Source organism: Perca flavescens, chromosome 24 (genome assembly GCF_004354835.1).
Source record: "Perca flavescens isolate YP-PL-M2 chromosome 24, PFLA_1.0, whole genome shotgun sequence".
In the NCBI taxonomy this organism is placed as follows: domain Eukaryota; kingdom Metazoa; phylum Chordata; class Actinopteri; order Perciformes; family Percidae; genus Perca; species Perca flavescens.
The window spans coordinates 4,456,502-4,476,528 of NC_041354.1; the positions used below are offsets into that span (position 1 = coordinate 4,456,502).

At 39.8% G+C, this 20,027-nt stretch overlaps 2 protein-coding genes across 7 annotated transcripts in view; both read right to left on the minus strand.

The window, feature by feature from the left end:
* Positions 1 to 1,986: 1,986 nt before the first annotated feature.
* On the minus strand, positions 1,987 to 10,317 carry LOC114551185 (ly6/PLAUR domain-containing protein 1). The gene is made up of 4 exons (XM_028572350.1): positions 10,021 to 10,317; positions 7,225 to 7,359; positions 4,163 to 4,424; positions 1,987 to 3,061 (listed from the first exon to the last, which is right to left on the minus strand). The coding sequence occupies exons 1-3, from the start codon at positions 10,067 to 10,069 to the stop codon at positions 4,189 to 4,191; spliced, it is 420 nt and encodes a 139-aa protein (XP_028428151.1). The 5' UTR covers positions 10,070 to 10,317; the 3' UTR covers positions 1,987 to 3,061; positions 4,163 to 4,188.
* A 1,045-nt stretch (positions 10,318 to 11,362) lies between these two features.
* Positions 11,363 to 20,027, minus strand: part of LOC114550827 (nck-associated protein 5-like) — a 130,097-nt gene continuing 121,432 nt past the window's right edge. For all 6 annotated transcript variants that reach the window (XM_028571725.1, XM_028571724.1, XM_028571726.1 and 3 more), the window contains one exon: positions 11,363 to 13,449. In XM_028571725.1, the coding sequence (XP_028427526.1) occupies positions 13,138 to 13,449 (312 nt within the window). In that variant the 3' untranslated portion in view covers positions 11,363 to 13,137. The remainder of the gene's footprint in view (positions 13,450 to 20,027) is intronic.

A 20,027-nucleotide genomic window follows, 5' to 3' on the forward strand; every position in this document is an offset into this window, starting at 1 on the left:
AAGGAGCTGAGAGTATTTCACATGCCGGGTGTTTTAGTTCAATATCACAATGTATGACTGAGGCACATCTCTCATATCTCATCTTTTGCTGAATTACCTGCATTCTGACGGAATCCGCCACAAGAAAATAACAGCCATTGTAGGACGGGCGTAATACAGAGTAGATTATGTCTAATAATCTGTATTCACTGCTCATTCTGACAAAACCTTAATCCTCTCTTTCATTTAAGTCTTTTATCAGTTTCAGTGCAGGCTGGCGATAATAGTATTTTAGTTATTGAAAATGCTTACAGGTAGACTCATGCACAGTAAGAAAATGTGGAATGTATTCGAAGACTTTACTCAATAATGCATAAATCATAACACAAGAGAGTCTGAAAAGACACTGTAAAATGTATGTGCATGCTCATATGGAAACCACAGGATGCACAATGCACAACATAATCAATAGATGAGTCATTGAGTGATGGTAGCATACTGAAATGCAGCTAATTTAATAGAACACTGGTTCCGCACCGTCCTCAGTCTGGCTGTGCGAAGGTTAAAGACAGGGAGAGAACATTTTGGTCCAAATAAGCTCCCAGGGACCACCAGCATTGGTGGATTTCATTTCCCAGAGAGTCAAAATAAAGTAATTCCCGCCCTCCACCGAACCCCCGAAGTTTATGCATTATATCTGAGGTGAGGTGGATTCTGCTGTTAAGCTGCTGAAAGGCTGCATGTGGATGTTGTTGCACCACTGTGCTCCTTTTAAATAATGTGTAACATTCAGCAGTGTGAGCGTCAAACTCAACTTCACTGAGGGCCACACTCGAAAAAGAGAATCACATCAGGGGCCAGACATGTAGAGTTTATCGACATGCTTTTATTTAATCAAAAAAGTCAAATATCTTTGACTGTATTATTGCATGTCTCATAGTCTCTCACTTACAGTTTGGTCAACATGAAGCCCTAAAAAAGTCAGCTAAAAACGCTAAAAGCGCCAAAGAGGTCGAAAAAAGCAAGCCAAATTCATTCATTCATTCATCTGCGAGGGGCCGGATTTGGCCCGCAGGCCTTGAGTTTGACACATGCAAAATGTTGCTTTTTCCTTCTTTTTTTTATTTTTTTATTGTGAAGGACACAGTGTTGACATTGCAATATTCAATGTTTTGCCCCTAATCAACAGGGGATCCCTATTCTTGGGACTATTTTGTAGACTTAATTTACTAAAAATTAATTATGTAGGTGGGTTTCTTATAAAAATGGCCTAATTTGGTATTAATTACTCTATAGGGAAAATGGACACAGCGTGGGAAACGTCCAATTAGCTACTTCTAATTAATTATAGCATAACGTGGAGAGTCTTTTCATAGCAAGTCAGCAGAACATGTTGGAAAGATGTGATATCTGTTTGCAGGAAAGCATGCAAACGTATATGGAGAGTAAAGCTTCCAATAATTGAATAATTAATGAATGTTTACTTGGGTGTAAGTGTGGCAGTTGCTCTGGAAACCAACAACTGCCTATAATCAGTCTTAAATTACATTTTTGCTTTTCCTGCAACCTCTTTAGAAATGACAGTAAAACAGATTATGTACGAGTCAACTATAGCCACTGGACAGGTCCGTTTTTCTGCAACATTTATTTACATCACAGATCAGCAGAATACAGAGTTACTCTTCACAGAAGACCAGTCAAAAAACTGCCATGATGAACATTTATCAGATGGTCCATATCTGTCTGAAACCTTTGTCTCCAGAACAGTCAAGGGATGCTCTGAAACAAGTCTGATAATTATAATATTTATCAATATCCAACATTCTTTCTTGGCTCTAGACCGTTAATACCGTCATGTGTGGCAATACATTACAGTTAGAGAATGTCTGAATTGTTGTTGTCTACAGCACATTCAACATATATAAATATAATACTGTACAGATTGAAAAACAATAAAACAATAAAATAAAACTTCATGAAATAAAAATAAATAATTTGGAGGGAAATTTCAATTTTCACAAAATGACCATCTGGGTATGGAAATAAGATCAATAAAATAAGCCAAATGTATTCTCATTGGTGTAGATTATGAAATATATTATTTGGTCTACAGCAATGGCAACATGCAGTAATAGCTATGATTTGGGCATATGTTGAATTCTTCTGAACAAATCTAAACTTAAAGGGAAATATTGCTGATATCACCTTGAAGCATCGTTTTCCAGTGAGAATGTATTTGTGCTTATAGCTCGTTCTTATACTGCACTATGTCTCATTTCACAAAGGAATATATGGAATATTAATGTCTAATTAATACATCTAATCAGCTTCTTGTACGACAGAATCAATCTTTGAAATCTTCTAAGCGAGGATTAATAAGCAATAACTCAAATAGTCTGTCCAAAACTATTTCAGCATCTTTCATATTCCAAAAAGTAAAATGTCAATCAATACTGTCCGGCAGTGAAAAATATGCATACATGTGATAATTAATATGATGCAAGATATGTCTTCAAATTCATATTTGCCTGAATCAAAGTGGCTTTGTCATCATGACATATAGAATATAAGAATAACAAGAACATAAGTGTATTTTTGGGGTTTGTAATGTCAGTTCTCTCCAACGTCTGTGTATCCAGAGCAAAAACAGCAACAACATTAACATTTTATTAACATAAACCAACAGTGCTGCTTCGAACCATGAATCAACAAAAAACCCAAAAACCTTAAAGATATCTTTTTCCACAATAACTTCTACCAGTAGCTTTTACAGCATGTAATAACCAGAAAATAACTCCAGAGCAGGTTCCTCACAAAAACGCTCCACTTGACAGAAAGCAAAGAAATTGAGCGATGCCTCGGTTGCAGACTGGACGGTCCTTCTCTGGCAACAAGAGCAATAAATGATTCAGAAAGCTCCAAATGCTTCCACTTCTCCAGTTTGCCAGTGTCCTCCTCACTGTTTACCGGGTTATATCGATCAGATTCAATGTTTTTTCAGGACAAAAAGCCAGGGTGGTGTCCAAATCTGCCCCTTCGGTGTGTCAGAGCAGTGGTCACAGGTCCGGGCTCCCGGGGGAATCTATGACAATGAAAATGTGCATAAATGATCATTGCATGCTGTAGATTTCCTGGCATTTTGGGAAATATCCTTAGTATACTCCAACATCTGTCTATTAAATATAAGGCTACAGAGAGCAGCCGGTTAGCACTTAGCTTATTATCACAAATACAACAAAAGCTAGCCTGGCTGTGTCTGAGGATAACAAAATCTACCTCCCAGCTCACTAGTATATCTTATTTGTCTAATCCATACAAAAAAGTTTGATAATAATATAATAATTTACCATTCTATGGGGGTTAAAAAATATGATTTCTTGGCCTTGGTTGCAAGGCAATTGCACCCAGCAATATAATGTGTTAATTTTGTTACCTTCAGGCAGAGCCAGGCTAGCTATTTCCCTCTGTTTTTAGTCTTTGTGCTAAGCTAAGCTAACCAACACAGACTGTAGCCATATATTTTAACGGACAGACATAATAGTAGTATCAATCTTCCCATCAAACTCTCCACCAGAAAGTGATTTTGCATATTTTGCTTATTTTTGTCAAACCTGCCCTTTAAAAGCTATTTATTTCTGGATAGGTCACCATAGAAGGTAAATATCTGGTTTAGCTGAAGTTGGAAGGACAAATTGATTTGATTCCGCCTCCAAAATCTTAAACCTTTCAGGATGACACGCCAAGATTTGACCTTTTGACAAGCCTTCGTTTCCAAGCCCTAATTTAATTCTAAGTGGGCAGTGTGAACTCAACCCTTCTGTTGTCTTCCCGTCGATTATGAAAAAAACTCTTATGTTGTCCCTTCTCAACATTTTTGTTCCTTTATATCAACAGTTTTATAGCTTTTTTAGATGTTTTGGCTGTTTTTTTTTCAACTTTTTTGTACCTTTGTCTGACTTTTTTGACGCCTTTTCCAGCGTTTTTGACGTTTTCTTCTCGTGTTTTTGACTTTTTTTTTTAATAGTTGTTTTTGTCGACTTTTCAACATTTTTTAAGCTTTTCCCTTTTCCTTTTTTCGACGTCCCAAATTTGACCCAAGGACAACATGAGGGTTAAATGAACCGACAAAAAGTGAGGGTTCTTCTCTTTTCTGTGGGTGTGGACTAAAGAAAACAAACTGTACGGTAGAGACATGATGTGATCCCCGGTCTACGTCACAGGGAGGAGCGTCAGCAGTGGCAGGAGGAAGGCCAGGGAGAGGAGAAGCGGCCGGTTGGACATCGCCGCCGAAGGGACGGGACGCTTCCTCCTGGGCCCATTGCAGAGCGGAGTGTTGCAGCAGGAGATGCAGACTGAGTTCAGCCTGCCGGTGCAGAACTGCTGGTAGCCAGAGGAGGCGATGAGGCAAGCCCCAGAGGAGGCACAGGACTTCCGATAATGGATTCCTGCAACAACAACAAAAATAACTAAATTTGTAGTGTGTCCACACAGAGAAAGCACAGTTTTTGGCAGGTCATCCTTTCTTTCAGATGTTAAGCATGTTGCAAACAACAGATTAATTTCCCCCCTGCTGTAATTGGATTGCTTAGATTGAAAATGTAACGTATAACAGACTTGTGTTTTGCAATGCTGCAGCATTTTATTGCACTACAGGGCTATGGAGCTATTGACTTCCTGTCTGCTCTTATTAAGTAATGCTTGTCAGTGTGAGGTAGCCTATATGTTACAACACTTTGTATGCTTGTATGAAGAAGAAAAACTCATATACTGTAATGCTGTAACTTTTTTTATTGCACTCCAGAGCCACTGACTCCCTTATCAAGTGCTGTTTCTCCATCTGGTATATATTGGTATATATTGCGTTTCTATCATAGGATGTGTCAGGTAATTTATCATTCATGTGGCATTCCCATTGTGTTGTTTATCTTGTTTTTTCGGCAAATAAAATTTTCCCGTTAGACAAGAAAAACGTTTGATTAAATCCAATTCACACACATTCAATCTCTGTTGGCAGAGTGTTCCATTAACTGGGAATGCTTTTTTATTGATGGAGGAGAAATATGTAGCTGAGCCTTTCCCTCTTTGTGTTTGTCATACACGTTTCTACAGGAAGCATCAGCAATCAGCTACCGTGTCCAACAAGGCAAAGTGTGAAAAGCACATCTGTAGCGTTGAAAATGTATCACTCAAGGACATCACACAAAGCCATGATTGCAGCCATTGAACCTGCAAACTTCCAATTACAAGATAGTGTGTCTAACTATGAAGCCACCTGTCTTATACCCTTCACAACACATAGGCTATGTAAAGTGTTCACCTTGCCAAACTAAACGTTTGGCCTCAAGCTCTTGTTCCAGAATTTGAGGTACATGCTTATTTATCTTGGCCTTACTAGATGTTAGGTTGCTCTACGAACATCTAATCTTTGTTCAGAATGTGCATTTACAATTAAATAATGTGTCCTTGGTTTCAGACAGAGGTAAACAAAAGCAAGCTTCTCTTTTCTAACCCGGAAACCATTGATTTTTTCCATCGGAAATGACGACTTGCCCTGGCTGTAGCTAGCAGGCTTATTAAATTAGTTCCGTGAGTTTGTTTAAAGTGCTTCATACGTTCATATTTTTAAACAGCATTGTCACTTTTAACACTTTTTAAAAGAGAAAAGGCATTTTGGATGTAACACAGGAAACTGGTACCGTCCGTCATTGCAGCTGGAGACTGACTGCGATGTAGTTTAACGTCACTTTCTACAGTGAAAAATCACAGATAAAAAGGATTCTAAACCGAAAGCTACACAACGGGACATGTTCCGGAAGCAATGTAATCCAAAATTGGGGAGAAATTAACAACAACGGCAACCTAGATTACCTGTTTCCCTGACAGTATAGCATGTAGCAGTGCGTGGGAAACGTAAACACTGCACTAACGTTTGTTCAATAGCGGTAAAGCCAAAGCGTTGCGGCCTGCGCGGTAGTCTTGATGCCCGTGTTAATGTCGATGCATGTAACTGGTGGGATCTAGCATCTACTTTTTAGAGCAGATAAAAACAGTTTAATCCATTCCTTATACTTTTGCCCTTTTGTTTCTAGTTTTGGAAAGGCTAAAAAAAAAAGGACACCACCCTCCAAATTCCCATTACGGTTAAGTGGGCACCCTGCAGGCCGAACCGATTTTATTTTCTTTAACACAGTGCAAAACTAATCTAATGGTGTGTCGGTTGCAGCTGAAGGAAAGTCTTTGACGAATGAGCCGAATAAAGTGGTCCAGTGAGATAGTGTTTGCTGGGGTTTTGGAGCGACACGACAACACAGAGCTGTCTCATGTTGAGCAAAAACAATGTAGAATGGGGTCATGGAAAAACTAATGCGTTACACTGTCTGATGCTTTGTCTGCAAGACTGTGCTTTCTTTACACAGTCAATCCCCACTCATCAATCAATGCTTCTCTCTCCATCTTTGAAGCTGAGCAAAGAAGCAGAATAACAGATAACAATTCCTATTACACTGAAAAACCTATAAGAGGAATTTGTTGCAACCTGCTCGGCCTCTTCCACTGGGTCAGTAAGCCAGACATGTGAGGATTTTAAAGTGTTTGGAGGAAATCAAAATGGATAGTTGGCAATCCTTGATGAGGAGTATTTTTCTGTCATTTTAAAATGCCAACAGGTGCAAACATCACAGCTGACTTCAGTTGCGGTTTACGTAGGTTGCATTTGCATGACATGACTAAATGTCACAGCAAAAAAATTTTATAAGCGATATTTTTTTGACCTGCTGATTTCCAGACAACCTTGTTTATGACAAGGCTAATCCTAGTTGAGACATCAGAATGTATGTTAATGGCCTGCTCTGTTGTACATGAAGAAAATTGCAAGTGCTTATCGACTTTATAATGTAGCCTACCCTCATCTGAATGGCAAAGAAATAAAACGTAATGCTCAGAGGGTGCTGGGTGCGGCTCCGTCTCCGGTTTCCAGACGGTCACCTTTCTTCTGCAGATAAATGGGAAGTTGTGCTTCATTTTATTTATTTTTTTATTTTACTTTTGGCTGGCCTAGCCTGTGTCTTCAACATCCTCAACAATCAATCTTAACCGACTCGGTCCTTCAAGGAATAAGAAAACCAAGAGAGCCTACCTCCACCAAAGGATGCATAATCCTCCAAATGAGTATTTTAATAATAGAAAATACCTCAATCCATGTCAGTCCTAAGCATTTATACAGATGTACTGTAAACTGCGTCTTACCATCGGGTTTGACCAGCACCTCCTTCTGACACATGTCCTGTACGTTGACGGTGCAGTTGACGATGTACTCCGGCGCGGAGCAGTCATTCTGCTTCATCTCCTCACACTGGTAGCACTGGATCTGAAGGGCATCTCCTGCACCATGCAGCAGGAACAAGAGTGCAAAAAGATCCAATCATTAGTGGTATTGTAGACATAACTGAGTCCTGAAGATTCCTTTTTTTTCCTATGGATGAATATCATACATAAATCGCCAATCCCTTCTTCACAACGTAAAATAATTTGGCTTCAGCTACATCTGTTGTTTGTCAAATGCAGAATTTGAAGCACAAATGTTATATGTGAAAAACATACAGCTGACAGGTAGACTATATATATATATAGCCAGCAGCCGGTAAACTTAGCTTAGCACAAAGACTGGAAAAAGCCAACTAATTCTAACCTGGCAGGTGGATTTTGTTACCTTCGGACAGAGGCAGGCTAGCTGTTTCCCCTGTTTCCAGCCTTTGTGCTAAGCTAAGCAAAGCTAAGCTAACCTGCCTGCTGGCTTACCGCACACTAAGTGGTAACTATCTCTTCATCGAACTCTCAGCAAGAAAGCAAATAAGAGTATTTCCCAACTAGTTCAATGTCACATATTTCTTATTTTCTATGATTTCCTTTCATGACAGCATACATTGTTTGTCCTTTCAGAGTGCATTATAGACCATATTGTCATTCCATACAATTTGTGAATCCAATCTGTAGGCTACATTTCTTTTCTTCGTTTTCTTAAAGCAACCAGAGGCCTTTGTGCGAGAGCCTTTGATGGCGTTTTACCTCCAAACAAGACGAATGGCACACGTCATCTTCTCTATCTCTCCTACGCTAGCAGAAGGATATTGCCGAGGTTTTGTGACTTTACAAAGCACATGATTAAGTCCTTGGCCAAGTCTAATCGTAGGTGTTTTTTCAGCCGTTTTTATTGGCTGTCTCATGAGTGTCAACAGAGAGGTTCTAGATTCACACATTGAAGTGATAAAAACTGTAAAGAAAGAAAATAGCACATCAGCAAAGCAGAGTGGTGACTTTAACTTCCCTTTTAACCCATGGGCTTTTATAGGTGATAAAGCTCCATTTACTATATGAACCGGCAGTAAGGGACTTGATGCACTCTGCCAGTGCAGAGATTGCCCACGTGAATTCCCATCCTCTAAGGTAGTAAAAATCTGAGTGTATGGCTTCTACAGCGTCTTCTCGTAAATATGATATACAGCACTTCTCGTAGCTTTTGCACATTTTATCTGATGCTTTTAAAGCTGCCTGGATGGGCTTTTCTTATTGCCTGAAACCTCCTCATTAATCCGACTATAGCCGTTCTACACAGCCCTGCAGAAACAGATGCAGAAATCGAACTTTGGAACCCAAAATGGAGAAGGTGCGTCTTGTCTTTTTTGCAGACAATATGCATGCCGTGTAATACTCCTCTGCAACATGCATGACATATTTCCACAACTCACTTCATCATAGGTCATGGTGAAGTTTATCCATTGCATTGAACCTCTGAATATTTTTCAGAGCTGAGAATGAAAAGTAATTACATCAGTCAGTGTTAATTGGCACACTGATTTGTTATATATAGCTGCTATTGGGTCAATTAGTATTTCTAAAGGATATCTGCATCATGTTAGCATTCTGTTACAACTTAAAGCCCTTTCTTTCCTAAATATACCACACAGGATATCAGACCCCACTAACTTATATTAGTAGTCTAATCATTGAAAGGCACCGAACATTAATCTCAACTGACAGCGGCTTCAAACGCATCTGATAAAAAGGTCCACATATAACATCACAACCCCAGCGTAATTACTTTAAACCAAGCACATGTCTGAAAGCTTCATCCATCACCTGGGGAGGAGATTATGAAAACAGAAAACTTGTTTATGTCATATTTGAGGGCAGAATCCAGCGTTTTTTTTCCTCAACAGAAAAAAAGGTGATATAAAAAATAAAAAATTACACCTTCTGTATTCAGAATGTGCAAAACCAATATCTTCTAATTACAATCCTGTTAACTGTAATCACTTTGGGCTCTACACAACAACAATATAATATGATAAAAATCAGACAGGTGTAGGAACAGCTCTTGAAACTGCATCCTATTTCCTCTTATGAGCACCAGCGAAAGAAAAATGGCACAAAAAGGCAACATCTTCACATTCTTTCCAACACTTATACTGACAAGAAGAAAATCCCTCAGTCAAAGAAAATTCATCAGCTAGAGAATAGTAACCAACAGGTCATAACAATCAGGTTTATTGGACTGAATCTGTGTTTCTTTATTTTTCCCTCTGTGCCAAAACAGCGCAGAGGAGTCCAGCACAGCGCTGCTTCCTCAGCGCGCAACACCAGCACCAAAAACGCAACATTACTTTCCATTATTTATGTTCCTTAAGTTTCCCCAAAAAGTATATAAATTCAGACACTACATGTCTGTATTGTATTCGGATCTGGACGTCCGATTTTACGCACAGACTTTACATGGGCTACTTTACGCAGAGGAAATTAGTTACCAAAAGGCAATAGTTCTGTTTTCTAAATTGAATTGCTATCAAAATGGGAAAAGTATATCCTGCACGGATGCAATAAACAATCAATAATGTTTTGTAATATTGGCATTTACCCTCTGTTGCGCACGGATAGGAAGGAAGTTAGCGCATATTACGCAACAAGCAATTGTTTTTGTTGCGTACAAGCTGAACACGAGCTCCACACTGCGCCTCCACACCGCAGTATCTCCAACTTGCTACCTACCTGCGTCGAGAAGGACTCCAAATAAAGTCGCAAAAACGAGAAGACGCATTCTCTCCGAAATGACTCTCGGAGGGGAAACATCAGATCAAAGGAACTTGTTTAGACGGAGGCATGGAGGACGAACCGCCGGGGAGGAAGCCCAGACACGGATCCGCTCATGCTCTCGCGCGGATGGTTTGGCTGAGGTGAGAGCAAAAGCTCCGCAAAGTGTGAAGAGTCTCTTCTTCTCTCGAGCCCAACTGGAGACAAATCCACAGCGCACAAATCATAAAGCGCACCACGTGATGGGAGCTCGCAGTTGTCTTTTTCACTTCTCACTCGGTTTGTCTTCATGCGCAGATGACGGCTCATAGGTTGGTATTTTTCTAGTTTTATGACATTTGAATGATCTTTCTGTGATGAAAAGTTCAGTGAATTTATATTAACATAAGATATTCCTTTCAATATCCTCTTATATTAAATCTTCCCTATAACATGTAGGGTACAGGCTATATTAGGACTTCAGCGTGTCAGTACGCAATAGAGCGTCCTTTAAAATGATCCCTAATTCTTCGAAGACTTTGGTTTGATGCTACTTTTTCACTGATAAATGATACATTAATTAATTAATTAATATTATTTTTTACATTTTATCAAGTTTTGTATTTCTATTATATACGTCACATTTTGTTGCTCTGTTAAGGTATTTAGATTTTCCATTTAATGACTCCTATATTTCTATCGTATTCCAATGATGGTCAATACTGACTTTAATAAGTGACCTTTAGTGTAATTTTATTAACTTTTCTGCCTCTTTGGGTTATCTGATTCTACAGCTGTTTGAGTGTGTTTTTATGATCAATACAACATATTGAGCCTATTACTGTATGTAACAAAAAGAGAAATCATCCGAGCGTGCGTAAACTATTTGCGTTTATGTATATTTTACATAATTACCCATCAAGGGACTAATGGTTCTGAATCCCTCCGCGCCGAGCGCGGCGCAGTGTAGGAGCGACCTATCGCCGGCTCTGAGCTCCAACTCCTGCTGACAGATTGGAAGTGGGAGCGGTGATTACATGCGATGCCCTTGGGGTGAAAGATTTCGGGTTTCCTCTAAAACCTTTATTTCCACAATGAAAGAATGAATGAATCACCTGGTGACGCGCGCGCGCGCGCACACGTACCTGTAGGTCCATCTTATTATACTAGCTTGGCACATTTTACACACACACACACACACACACACACACACACACACACACACACACACACACACACACACACACACACACACACACACACACACACACACACACACACACACACACACACACACAAATTTACACAAACACCTTGCAGCTCAGTTTGAAATAGGAAATAGTTTCTCATATTTATTTAGGAAATAGTTACATAAAATATAGCATTAAAGTCTGGTGTAACAGACAAAATTGCACACAGTAATAATAATAACAATAATAATTACGAAGGTAACACTGCTGGTAACCATTTCTCTTTACAAAGGAGCCAGGAACATTTAAGGAGAGAGGTGAAGCATGATAATCACACTACAGTCTGACAGTACAAAATGTGGGTATAAATACTGGACATCTAGAAAAATACACGAGTCATTTTCAGACTCTCTTCATACAATATTAACAGTTTCATAGAAAAATTGAAAACACACAGTCGGCTCTGTTGATTAGCACCAGCTGGTCAAATTCCAGGTAGAAATTTGTCATACATCACCTAAAAGTTCAAATGTCTTTAAAATAAAGTGATAAAATATTTTAGTATTAGCTCTTATTGATCAAAATAAAGATTTTGTTTTAAACAAGAACCCCTAAAGAATTCCATCAGAAAAAGACATTTTCAAAACAGTAGACTTAAAACCTCGGTTGAATGATTGGCAAACAATTTACATATTTTGTTTTCTCTCATTTGCATATATCAATCAGCAATGCCCATTCAGATATTAACTTATAGCAATTTTATATACAACATAATACAACTATGAAAGGAAAACTGAGGTGTGGAGAATTCAGGTACGCTACATGAGACTAAACTAGGCTGTTTGGATTCTGGAGTTTAGCATGAGGAACTCAAAAAAGCAAAAGTTTACTGAGTTATTTGCGTTTGTCAACATTTTCCTGATGGCTGCAGTTTAAATCTTACAATCTATATTAGTCCAGTATGTTCCCTGAGCTACCAAAATGTTGGTCGTTTGCTGTACCTGTCAGACACTGAGAAATCATCTTATTAGTTAATATACCACGTGGAAACATAGTATGCTTTGCTTCAGTTGGCATCATTAGATAATATGCTGCTAGAAATGAGTATTGATAACTGAATGGTGATCATTTTCATGTCATTTGAGGAACATTTTGCTCAATTGTCCATTTTTGCCGTTATGAGCTGCGTAACGGCTCAAAATAACACAAAGATGAGATAGGCAACTGGGCAACATACTTAGCAGCAAAACATAATGACACCTTAGGTTTAAATCTTTTTTTTTTCTAGCAAACAGGAATGCAATCAAAGCAACAATTTTGTTGCAACTGTACGCCAGTGTTGCCCATCAGCGTTGCACCAAGAAAACGCCCTGCTTATCACTGCTCGAATAATCGTTCACTTTACACTCCTTACAAACTTTGTACAGTATTTGTTACAGTGCAATGATAAGAAGTTCCCCAGCATGGGGAGAAAAAAATGCAATGAAACTACGTTGTGTATTGCTGTCCAGTCCACCACACCCAGAGTCAAACTATCAAAAGTCCATGGTTTGGTGTTTGGGTTTAGGTTTCATCCTTGTGTCTCCAGCTCCACTAAGTGCTTTGTGTTGTATGTAGAGAGGACAGGGCTCCACATGTTGTGGCAGGGCAGTAGTCCAGATCCAAAGGGTGTTGAGCCCAATGCCAGAACAAACCAAGTCCAATTTAATTATTTGTTTTACTTGCAGATGCAAATACCAATGCTTAAAGGTTCAGATGAAAATCTACCTGAAAATCCACTCAGAAAATAATTCAAAAAAGGAAAGAAAAGTGGCAAAGCTTGACACAAGATTTTAGAGGACTGGTCTGAAACCCAGATTTGAGACTGGAATCTAGCGCTACAGCCCTGCCTTCTTACTTGTTGCACCTACACTTCGTTGGAGCCCTGACTGGTGCAGGAGGAGAAGCTGTCATACAGCGAGTCGCTGAGGGAGCCCACAGGATCCGCCCCAGGTTTGCTAGAGAAACTGGAGGAGGAGGGCTCGTCCACCTTGCAGCAGTCCTCCCTACTCTTTCCTGCGTCAGCGTGGCAGTCTACTCTGCGGCTGCCTAAGCTCGTGTCCGGGTACAGGCTGCCGCTGCTGGAGCTGCTGTGATTCAGGTTGTTCAGGGACTCCAAAGAGAAGTCGAGAGAGCCGGGCTGGGCACTGATGGGCGTCTTCTCCATGGGAATCTCCTTCTGCACCGCAAAAAAAAAAAAAAAAAAAAAAAAAAAAAAAAAAAAAGGAACATAGATCAATAGAGAGCTCCAAATATGATAATTTATGGTAAAGAAGTATCATTTGCTGCATCTTGAATTGATAAACTTGGGCAAGACACTGAACCCCAAATTGTGTGTGAATTTGTGTGAATGGCAGCCTTGGCCACAGTGTACAAATGTGTGTAAATGGTGAATGGTTCCAGTACACTGTAAAAGCACTTTGGGTAGTCGTTAAGACTAGAAAAGCGCTATATAATTACAGACCATTTGCATAAAACGTATGCTGCACTGTTAATAGTTCCCAGTCTCAAATTCATGCACACTTGCTTCTGTTGCTTTGACATACACACAATAAACACAGAGCACAGAAGTGAGTCTAACATTGCACCATATAACTTATCTTGTTTGCAGTGTTGGGCTGCAAAGCAATAAGACTGCTTGAGAGCATGACAGTGATCTATATTGAGATTTTAATCACGCTCAAGGACCAAATGTATGTCTTGGGTGTTGGCAAGGGTGCATCTCTGGGCACCCACTCTCCTTGTTATATTAACTGTGTCATATGATGTTTCATTTCTTTTGTACAGCATGTGGCATTCTGCTTTATAGATTAGCATAGTCTGGAATATGTTACTCAGGGGAAATGTTGCGTGTAAAGCAGCTATCTGTTAACACTGCTTTAATTAGCAGGAACAGTTTCATCCTGAATGTGCTCATGATTAGGGTGACTACATGTGCTCAAAGTCGTGACAGTTAAGAGGGTATTAGAATTGAAGAATGTTATCGTTGCAAGTCTTATCACTAGGCCAGATCGTGTCTTGTTGGCTTTTCAAGGGCACACGCCATTCGACAACTCGGCAGCAATTAGACTCAACAACAAAAGTGCAACCATCTGCTTCTTTGGTACTTAACGCTTAGATTATTTGTGACATGACTCTATGCCACATCATTGCTAATGACCCTTGCTACGGATGAGAACAAAACAAAACCCGTAAAGCTAAAAATAGTCAGTTGTTTATATCATATTTAAGTATTCTACGTGATTTCTACTGTATGTCTCAAAAGGTACTTTTAGGAGCTGGTTACTGTAGCAATCAGCATCAAACTCCCTACTCAGAGGCTCAGAGACAAAATTCTCTGGGTAGCTGCATTTTGCTTGAGCAATTCCAGCCTGGGAGAGCAGTTATCTACAAAGGTATTTTTGCAGAGGTAAGTACACAAAGTAATAGCTGGAGAGTCCAGGACACCTCTAGGGACGCTCCAAACCTGGAACATTCAGAATTTTGCTCCAAGGTGTATCTCCCATCAGACCTGAACCCCAAACTACTCCTCGCATACAGTAAGCATGAACACATAAACACGGCTGCATCAGTAAGGTAGTCTCGAGTGCTGTTAAAGTGATTAAAATGTCTACATGTTGGCAATAAAAGCTGCAGGCGTTCTTTGATCTTACATTACAAGTATAATAAGTCACCAAACACCACAAAGCTAATGTGCCAGAGGACCAAAGAACAAAATGCAATATTTAGAAAAAAGGTTCTAATTTGTCCATGTAAGCTTTACACCTTCATCAGGACATGCTGTAGGCAAGTTCTTTAAACAAAAGTCCTGTGGATGTTGCAGTACAATAATCTATCATCTACATAATATATTGCTGCTAGGACCACATACAAAGTTCTTGCGTCTATTGTTTTGTAAAGTTTCTTTACTACTTCTTATTATCTGCACACTATGTCAATGAAATCAAGTTACATAGCATCGCATTTATCTGACTTATCTACAACTTGTTTGCAAATTCCAAATATATCAAACTATTTAGTACAACTAGAAGACTCAGTTGAAGGGTTTTGCCGACTTGGTTGCTCTTAATTATGGTCTAAACTATATGACATATGGCCTTCAGACATATTTATGCTCAACGTTCGATACATATACGGATGGAACCTTCTGTCCATACTCTGCATTCATTTTGTCTGTATTTGTGCTCATTTTCTGAAAGCTTGCAGATACCGATGAAATGGAGCAGAACCACCTGAAATCATGTGGGCAGTGCAGACAGTGTAGCCAATAGTTCAAGCGAGATATAACCATAAGACACAACAAAGACATTTTAAAAATGGCAGAACTTTTGGAGGAGAGGCAAGGCAAGTTGTTCAGAGATTTTAGACATCTAAATGATGTTACTTCACCTGGGCACAGGGACACCTGAAACAATTACTACAGAACAGCTGGGAGGGTATTGGACAGGAATTCAATGTGAGTTGAGTGGTAGGGAAGGAAAAATCTGCAGGGACACAAACTTTAAGCTGCTCTATCATGGATATATTGCTTAACTATTATGCCAAAGGACGCATTGATGGTTAGATTATTTCAAATGGACGTATCTATTTTCGTACATAGAGCGAGCATAAATGAGCCTTTAGTGACTTCCTCTAGGGCAAGTTGACAGTGTCAGTGGACTCCATAGATAAGCTGCAGCCACCTTCCCATGGTTATTAAATAGTAGTATTTATAAAATGAAAACAAAAATAAACACCCTTGGATACACAGTTTTCTCAGTCTGGCTTGGTTCATTTCTAGAAATTGTGCTGAGATACTATACTACTACTCCCTAACCTGCTACTTTACTGCAGTTTCCATAATGTTTTCTGACAAGTTCGTGTTTGCATTCAGCTGTATGTTCGGTGGCATGTGTAGGTGGAGAGAGTCCAAACAATACTAATTGTTGTTTTCAGTCCTGTTCCTCAAGGGCCTGAAGTCTTGTTGGTTTCCTCTCCTACCAGGTAGTTAATTGCATTCACCTGCCAACCCAGGTGTGAACTATTGTTTGAGTGGGGGGCTGGAATGGAGTACTCAGAGCCCAGAGGGCCAAGTATGAGAACAAGAGGAAGAAAAAGAGGAAGCATTTTGGTTATTGAGGCTTCTTTCACAATAAAATTAAATAGTTATAGTTTAAAAAAAAGTGGGAATATTTGTTTGAGGTTGGGCAAATAACTATCAAAATGAAATGTGATTTATATAAATGTGTATAAAAAGAAAAATGCTAGTTTGCAGTATTTACATTCTCCGTAAAACTTTAGACAAACTCAAAAGCGAACCCTTTAAAACAATCTAGTCATCTGTCGTGGTGTATTTTGATGCAGAATCAAGCTTCCACCCAAAAATCACACCAAACCCCACTAATGTGAATTGATGTGACCTTTTTTTCCAGCAGGCACGGTCACAATAAATTTGTAAAGAAGTCGGAATCAAAAGAAAAGTTGAAGGAAAATGTGCCCGAAGGGGCCATGATATAAAATGTTGAGTAGGTTTTTGAAGGTGCAGAGGTTGAGTCCAAATTAAGCACAGGTGTTGAATGCAGATAAGACTTGTTGAATTTTACTTCCAACACCCACACACTGCTTGACATGCTGCTGCATGACACTATTTTTACATTATTGTCAGCTAGGAAAGATTGTCATGTTATGGCCTCTGGAAAGGAAAGAGTACATGACGTGATGGGGATCAGTGATTAGCAGAGCTGCGTGACAGTGAAGAAGTCTTCAAGTCCTGACTCTCTCAGCTAACATCCCCCCCCTTCTATATCTCGTTTTGGTCAGAAACAAGAAGAAAGAAAGAAAGGGAATGGTCTTATCGCTGATTGGATTGGATTTCGGAGGAAAACAATTACCAACGGATCGAAACTTCCCGGTGCAGGTCTCTGTACCACCTGCGGCTTCAGACAAAATGATGGCTGCACACATAACTGAGGCTGCAGGCAGACGTCTTAGCGAGAGCTTCCCACTTGAAAACACGAGGGGCCGAATCAGCAATTGGTTCTGCATCACATGTCAGTAATGGGATGTCTAAACTCGAATTCAGCAGACCTGCTCTCTACAAAAGCTTACTGAAAGGCTCTTTTATTGCGACTTGAGCAAGATATATTTTCTCCTTTCCCCCAGCTGTTATGTATTTTCTTCTCTTTGCCTTGATGTTTCTCACTTATACAGATGGTTAAATGCGTATGTGCTCTAAAATCCTTTAGATTTTTAAATGAAATCAAATTCCACTTTTGGTACCATTTAAGGTTGGGCATTTGTTTCTGCCATTCATTGTACAATATTCATTCAATAATTATCTCTCTGTTTTTAGTAGTTTTGATTCGTAGTGGCGGAGTCCGCCATTCCCAGATTGAATTCAGATTACACCAGGGGATTCACAGGAAATTATGCATGTATGTAATCCATCACAAGTTTTTTTAAAATTGATATCAACCTCAGCCACTGCTGAACAGAACATTTCCTACTGCTGCTACTTCACGTTAGTGTCCAACCGGCAAAATACTGGGTAGCTTTTATTGAGAAGCAGCCACAGGAACCAAAAAAACAATAGTCACTGATGTTAGTGCTGAGCGTGTTTGTTCTTCAAATATATGCCTACTAAGACAAAACACGTAATTTTTGGCGTTTTGTCATCAGCGGATGGGTTTTCATTTTTGCAAGATATTAATGAAACACACCCATGTGATTATAGCAAGATGTCTTTTGTCTACTTGAGGCAACACAGCTAAAGTTTGGTTTGGCACTTTCAAGTTAGAATTAAAGGAAGGTAAATGGTAAACTCACATTCTGGCTATTGATTGCTATTGCTAGAATTCTGACATAGAGTCATACAATCTGAATCCGAACATCGTGTCCATTATATTGAGTATTCCAAGACTGATTCTGAATTTATATTGCAATGGAGACGATGGTGAAAAAACAAATTAAAAGATGTTTATTGTCTCTGAATATGTGTCAGTTTCACCACCATCATTGTGCGAATAATTTGATCGTGGGATTCTATTTCTGGCTCTGCCTGACTCCTGAATCGTGCTGGCTAGCAATGCTATCAATGCTATCAATGCTATCAATCTGACATCAACTCAAGCAGAGCGCATATTCCTGCTGTTGCAGTTATTTGTAAGCTGATATAGTTTTGGTTATCCAGTGGCCTTTTTCAAATTACATGTCAACTGAAATGTTCCCGTTCCCTCGCCATGTAATCATTGCTCAGGGTAACAAGCTGTTCCACGCTTGGGGAGATGCTGTGCATGCTGATTTGTTAGAAACTTGTTTTGGACCCGGGTCACATAAACCATAGGAATCTCCCTAACTTTACTGATGCTATGCCTTGGCACAAGTTCTAGACTTTCCTGCAGCAATTACTTTTTTCCTTTGTGCAGACAAAGGATGGAAACAGGAAAAAGAAAAGAGAGAGTAAGCAGAAAAGAAATTATAAAGAAATGAGAAGTTGGGGAAAGGGAATTCAAGGAATTAAAAGAAATGTTTAGAACAAAAGCGGGAGAAAGTCAAGTGAGAAGAACAGACAAAGAGAGTTGTACGAGAGAGACAGAAATAGAGAGAGGCAAAACTGAAAAGGAGACGAGGAGAGACACATGGGAGAAAGAGAGACTCTGAGGTAGGAGAGGATAGAAGCAGAAGGGGGCGGGGGCCGCCGTTAGCAGTGCTGTCAGGTGCTGTCAGGATGATGAATGGGAGGCCAGCGCGGGCTGTGAGGGCTCTGATGGGAGCCGCTAAGCTTTACATCACTCTCCTGAGTGTTTGTGAAAGGTTATTAAAGGCGCTTAAATCACTAGGGCTCTGACACAGGCCCGCTACCAGCCACCAAAACTTCCCCAAACTGCTGCCAATGACAATGTCTCCCAAGTCAAAAAGCTCCCGAGCCACAACAAAGGATAAAGCGTGCACGCAGGTACGGAAGTGCGTTGTGAGGGGTGAAGACACGCGGATGGATTGTCTTTTTTCAAAAGAATAATGTAGGCTAAATGGGTTCAACAGCAATCATCCATCATTATGGCTGCTTCACAGTTTAGGAATAAGGTTACTGTCAAAAGCAATGCCAACTTTGGCTTTGAATGAAAGCATATTGAGTCTTCAAAGTCTTGTTTTCTTACAAATGGTGAGAAAGGGAATTTTCAAGTCAAGTACATTTCTTAAGCAGTAACCTCCCCTAATCTTTTAAGATAAAGACACTTTTCTCTAGAACACTTATAAAGTAAGCTAATTTCCATTGCAGATGGGTTGAAATATTCTCATACACTATACAAAAAAAGCTATTTTTAGTGTTGTAGCTGGTCAATTTGGACCTACTTTCAACCACCAGAGTGCTCAAGTAAAGTACAAATACCTCAGAACTGTTAAGTTTTCTGCGCTTGAGTACATGTCCTTTTCCACCATCACTTGCACAGGCTTATGTTTTGACAGGAGAAGACATGATGCCAGGTTGTTTTGACCTCTTAGCTTTGGTTCAGTCCCTGTGAGCACTATAGGCTACCCAAATACCCCTCAGAAATGTAGCCTACCGCGTCCAATTAAATGACAGACAGGTTTGAGGACCAGACAAAGAGTTTGCTGGATGTGTGTTGTCTCTTGCATTTCAGCTAATGGAGTTGTGCTTGCGGCTTGGACGCACAGCACCGCATCGAACACCCTGTCTGATTCGCTGCCTCTCCGCCGGGACTTGGATCAAAAAAAAAAAAATCTCTCTTTCGCGGGAGCCTCGCTTCCAGTTAAGTG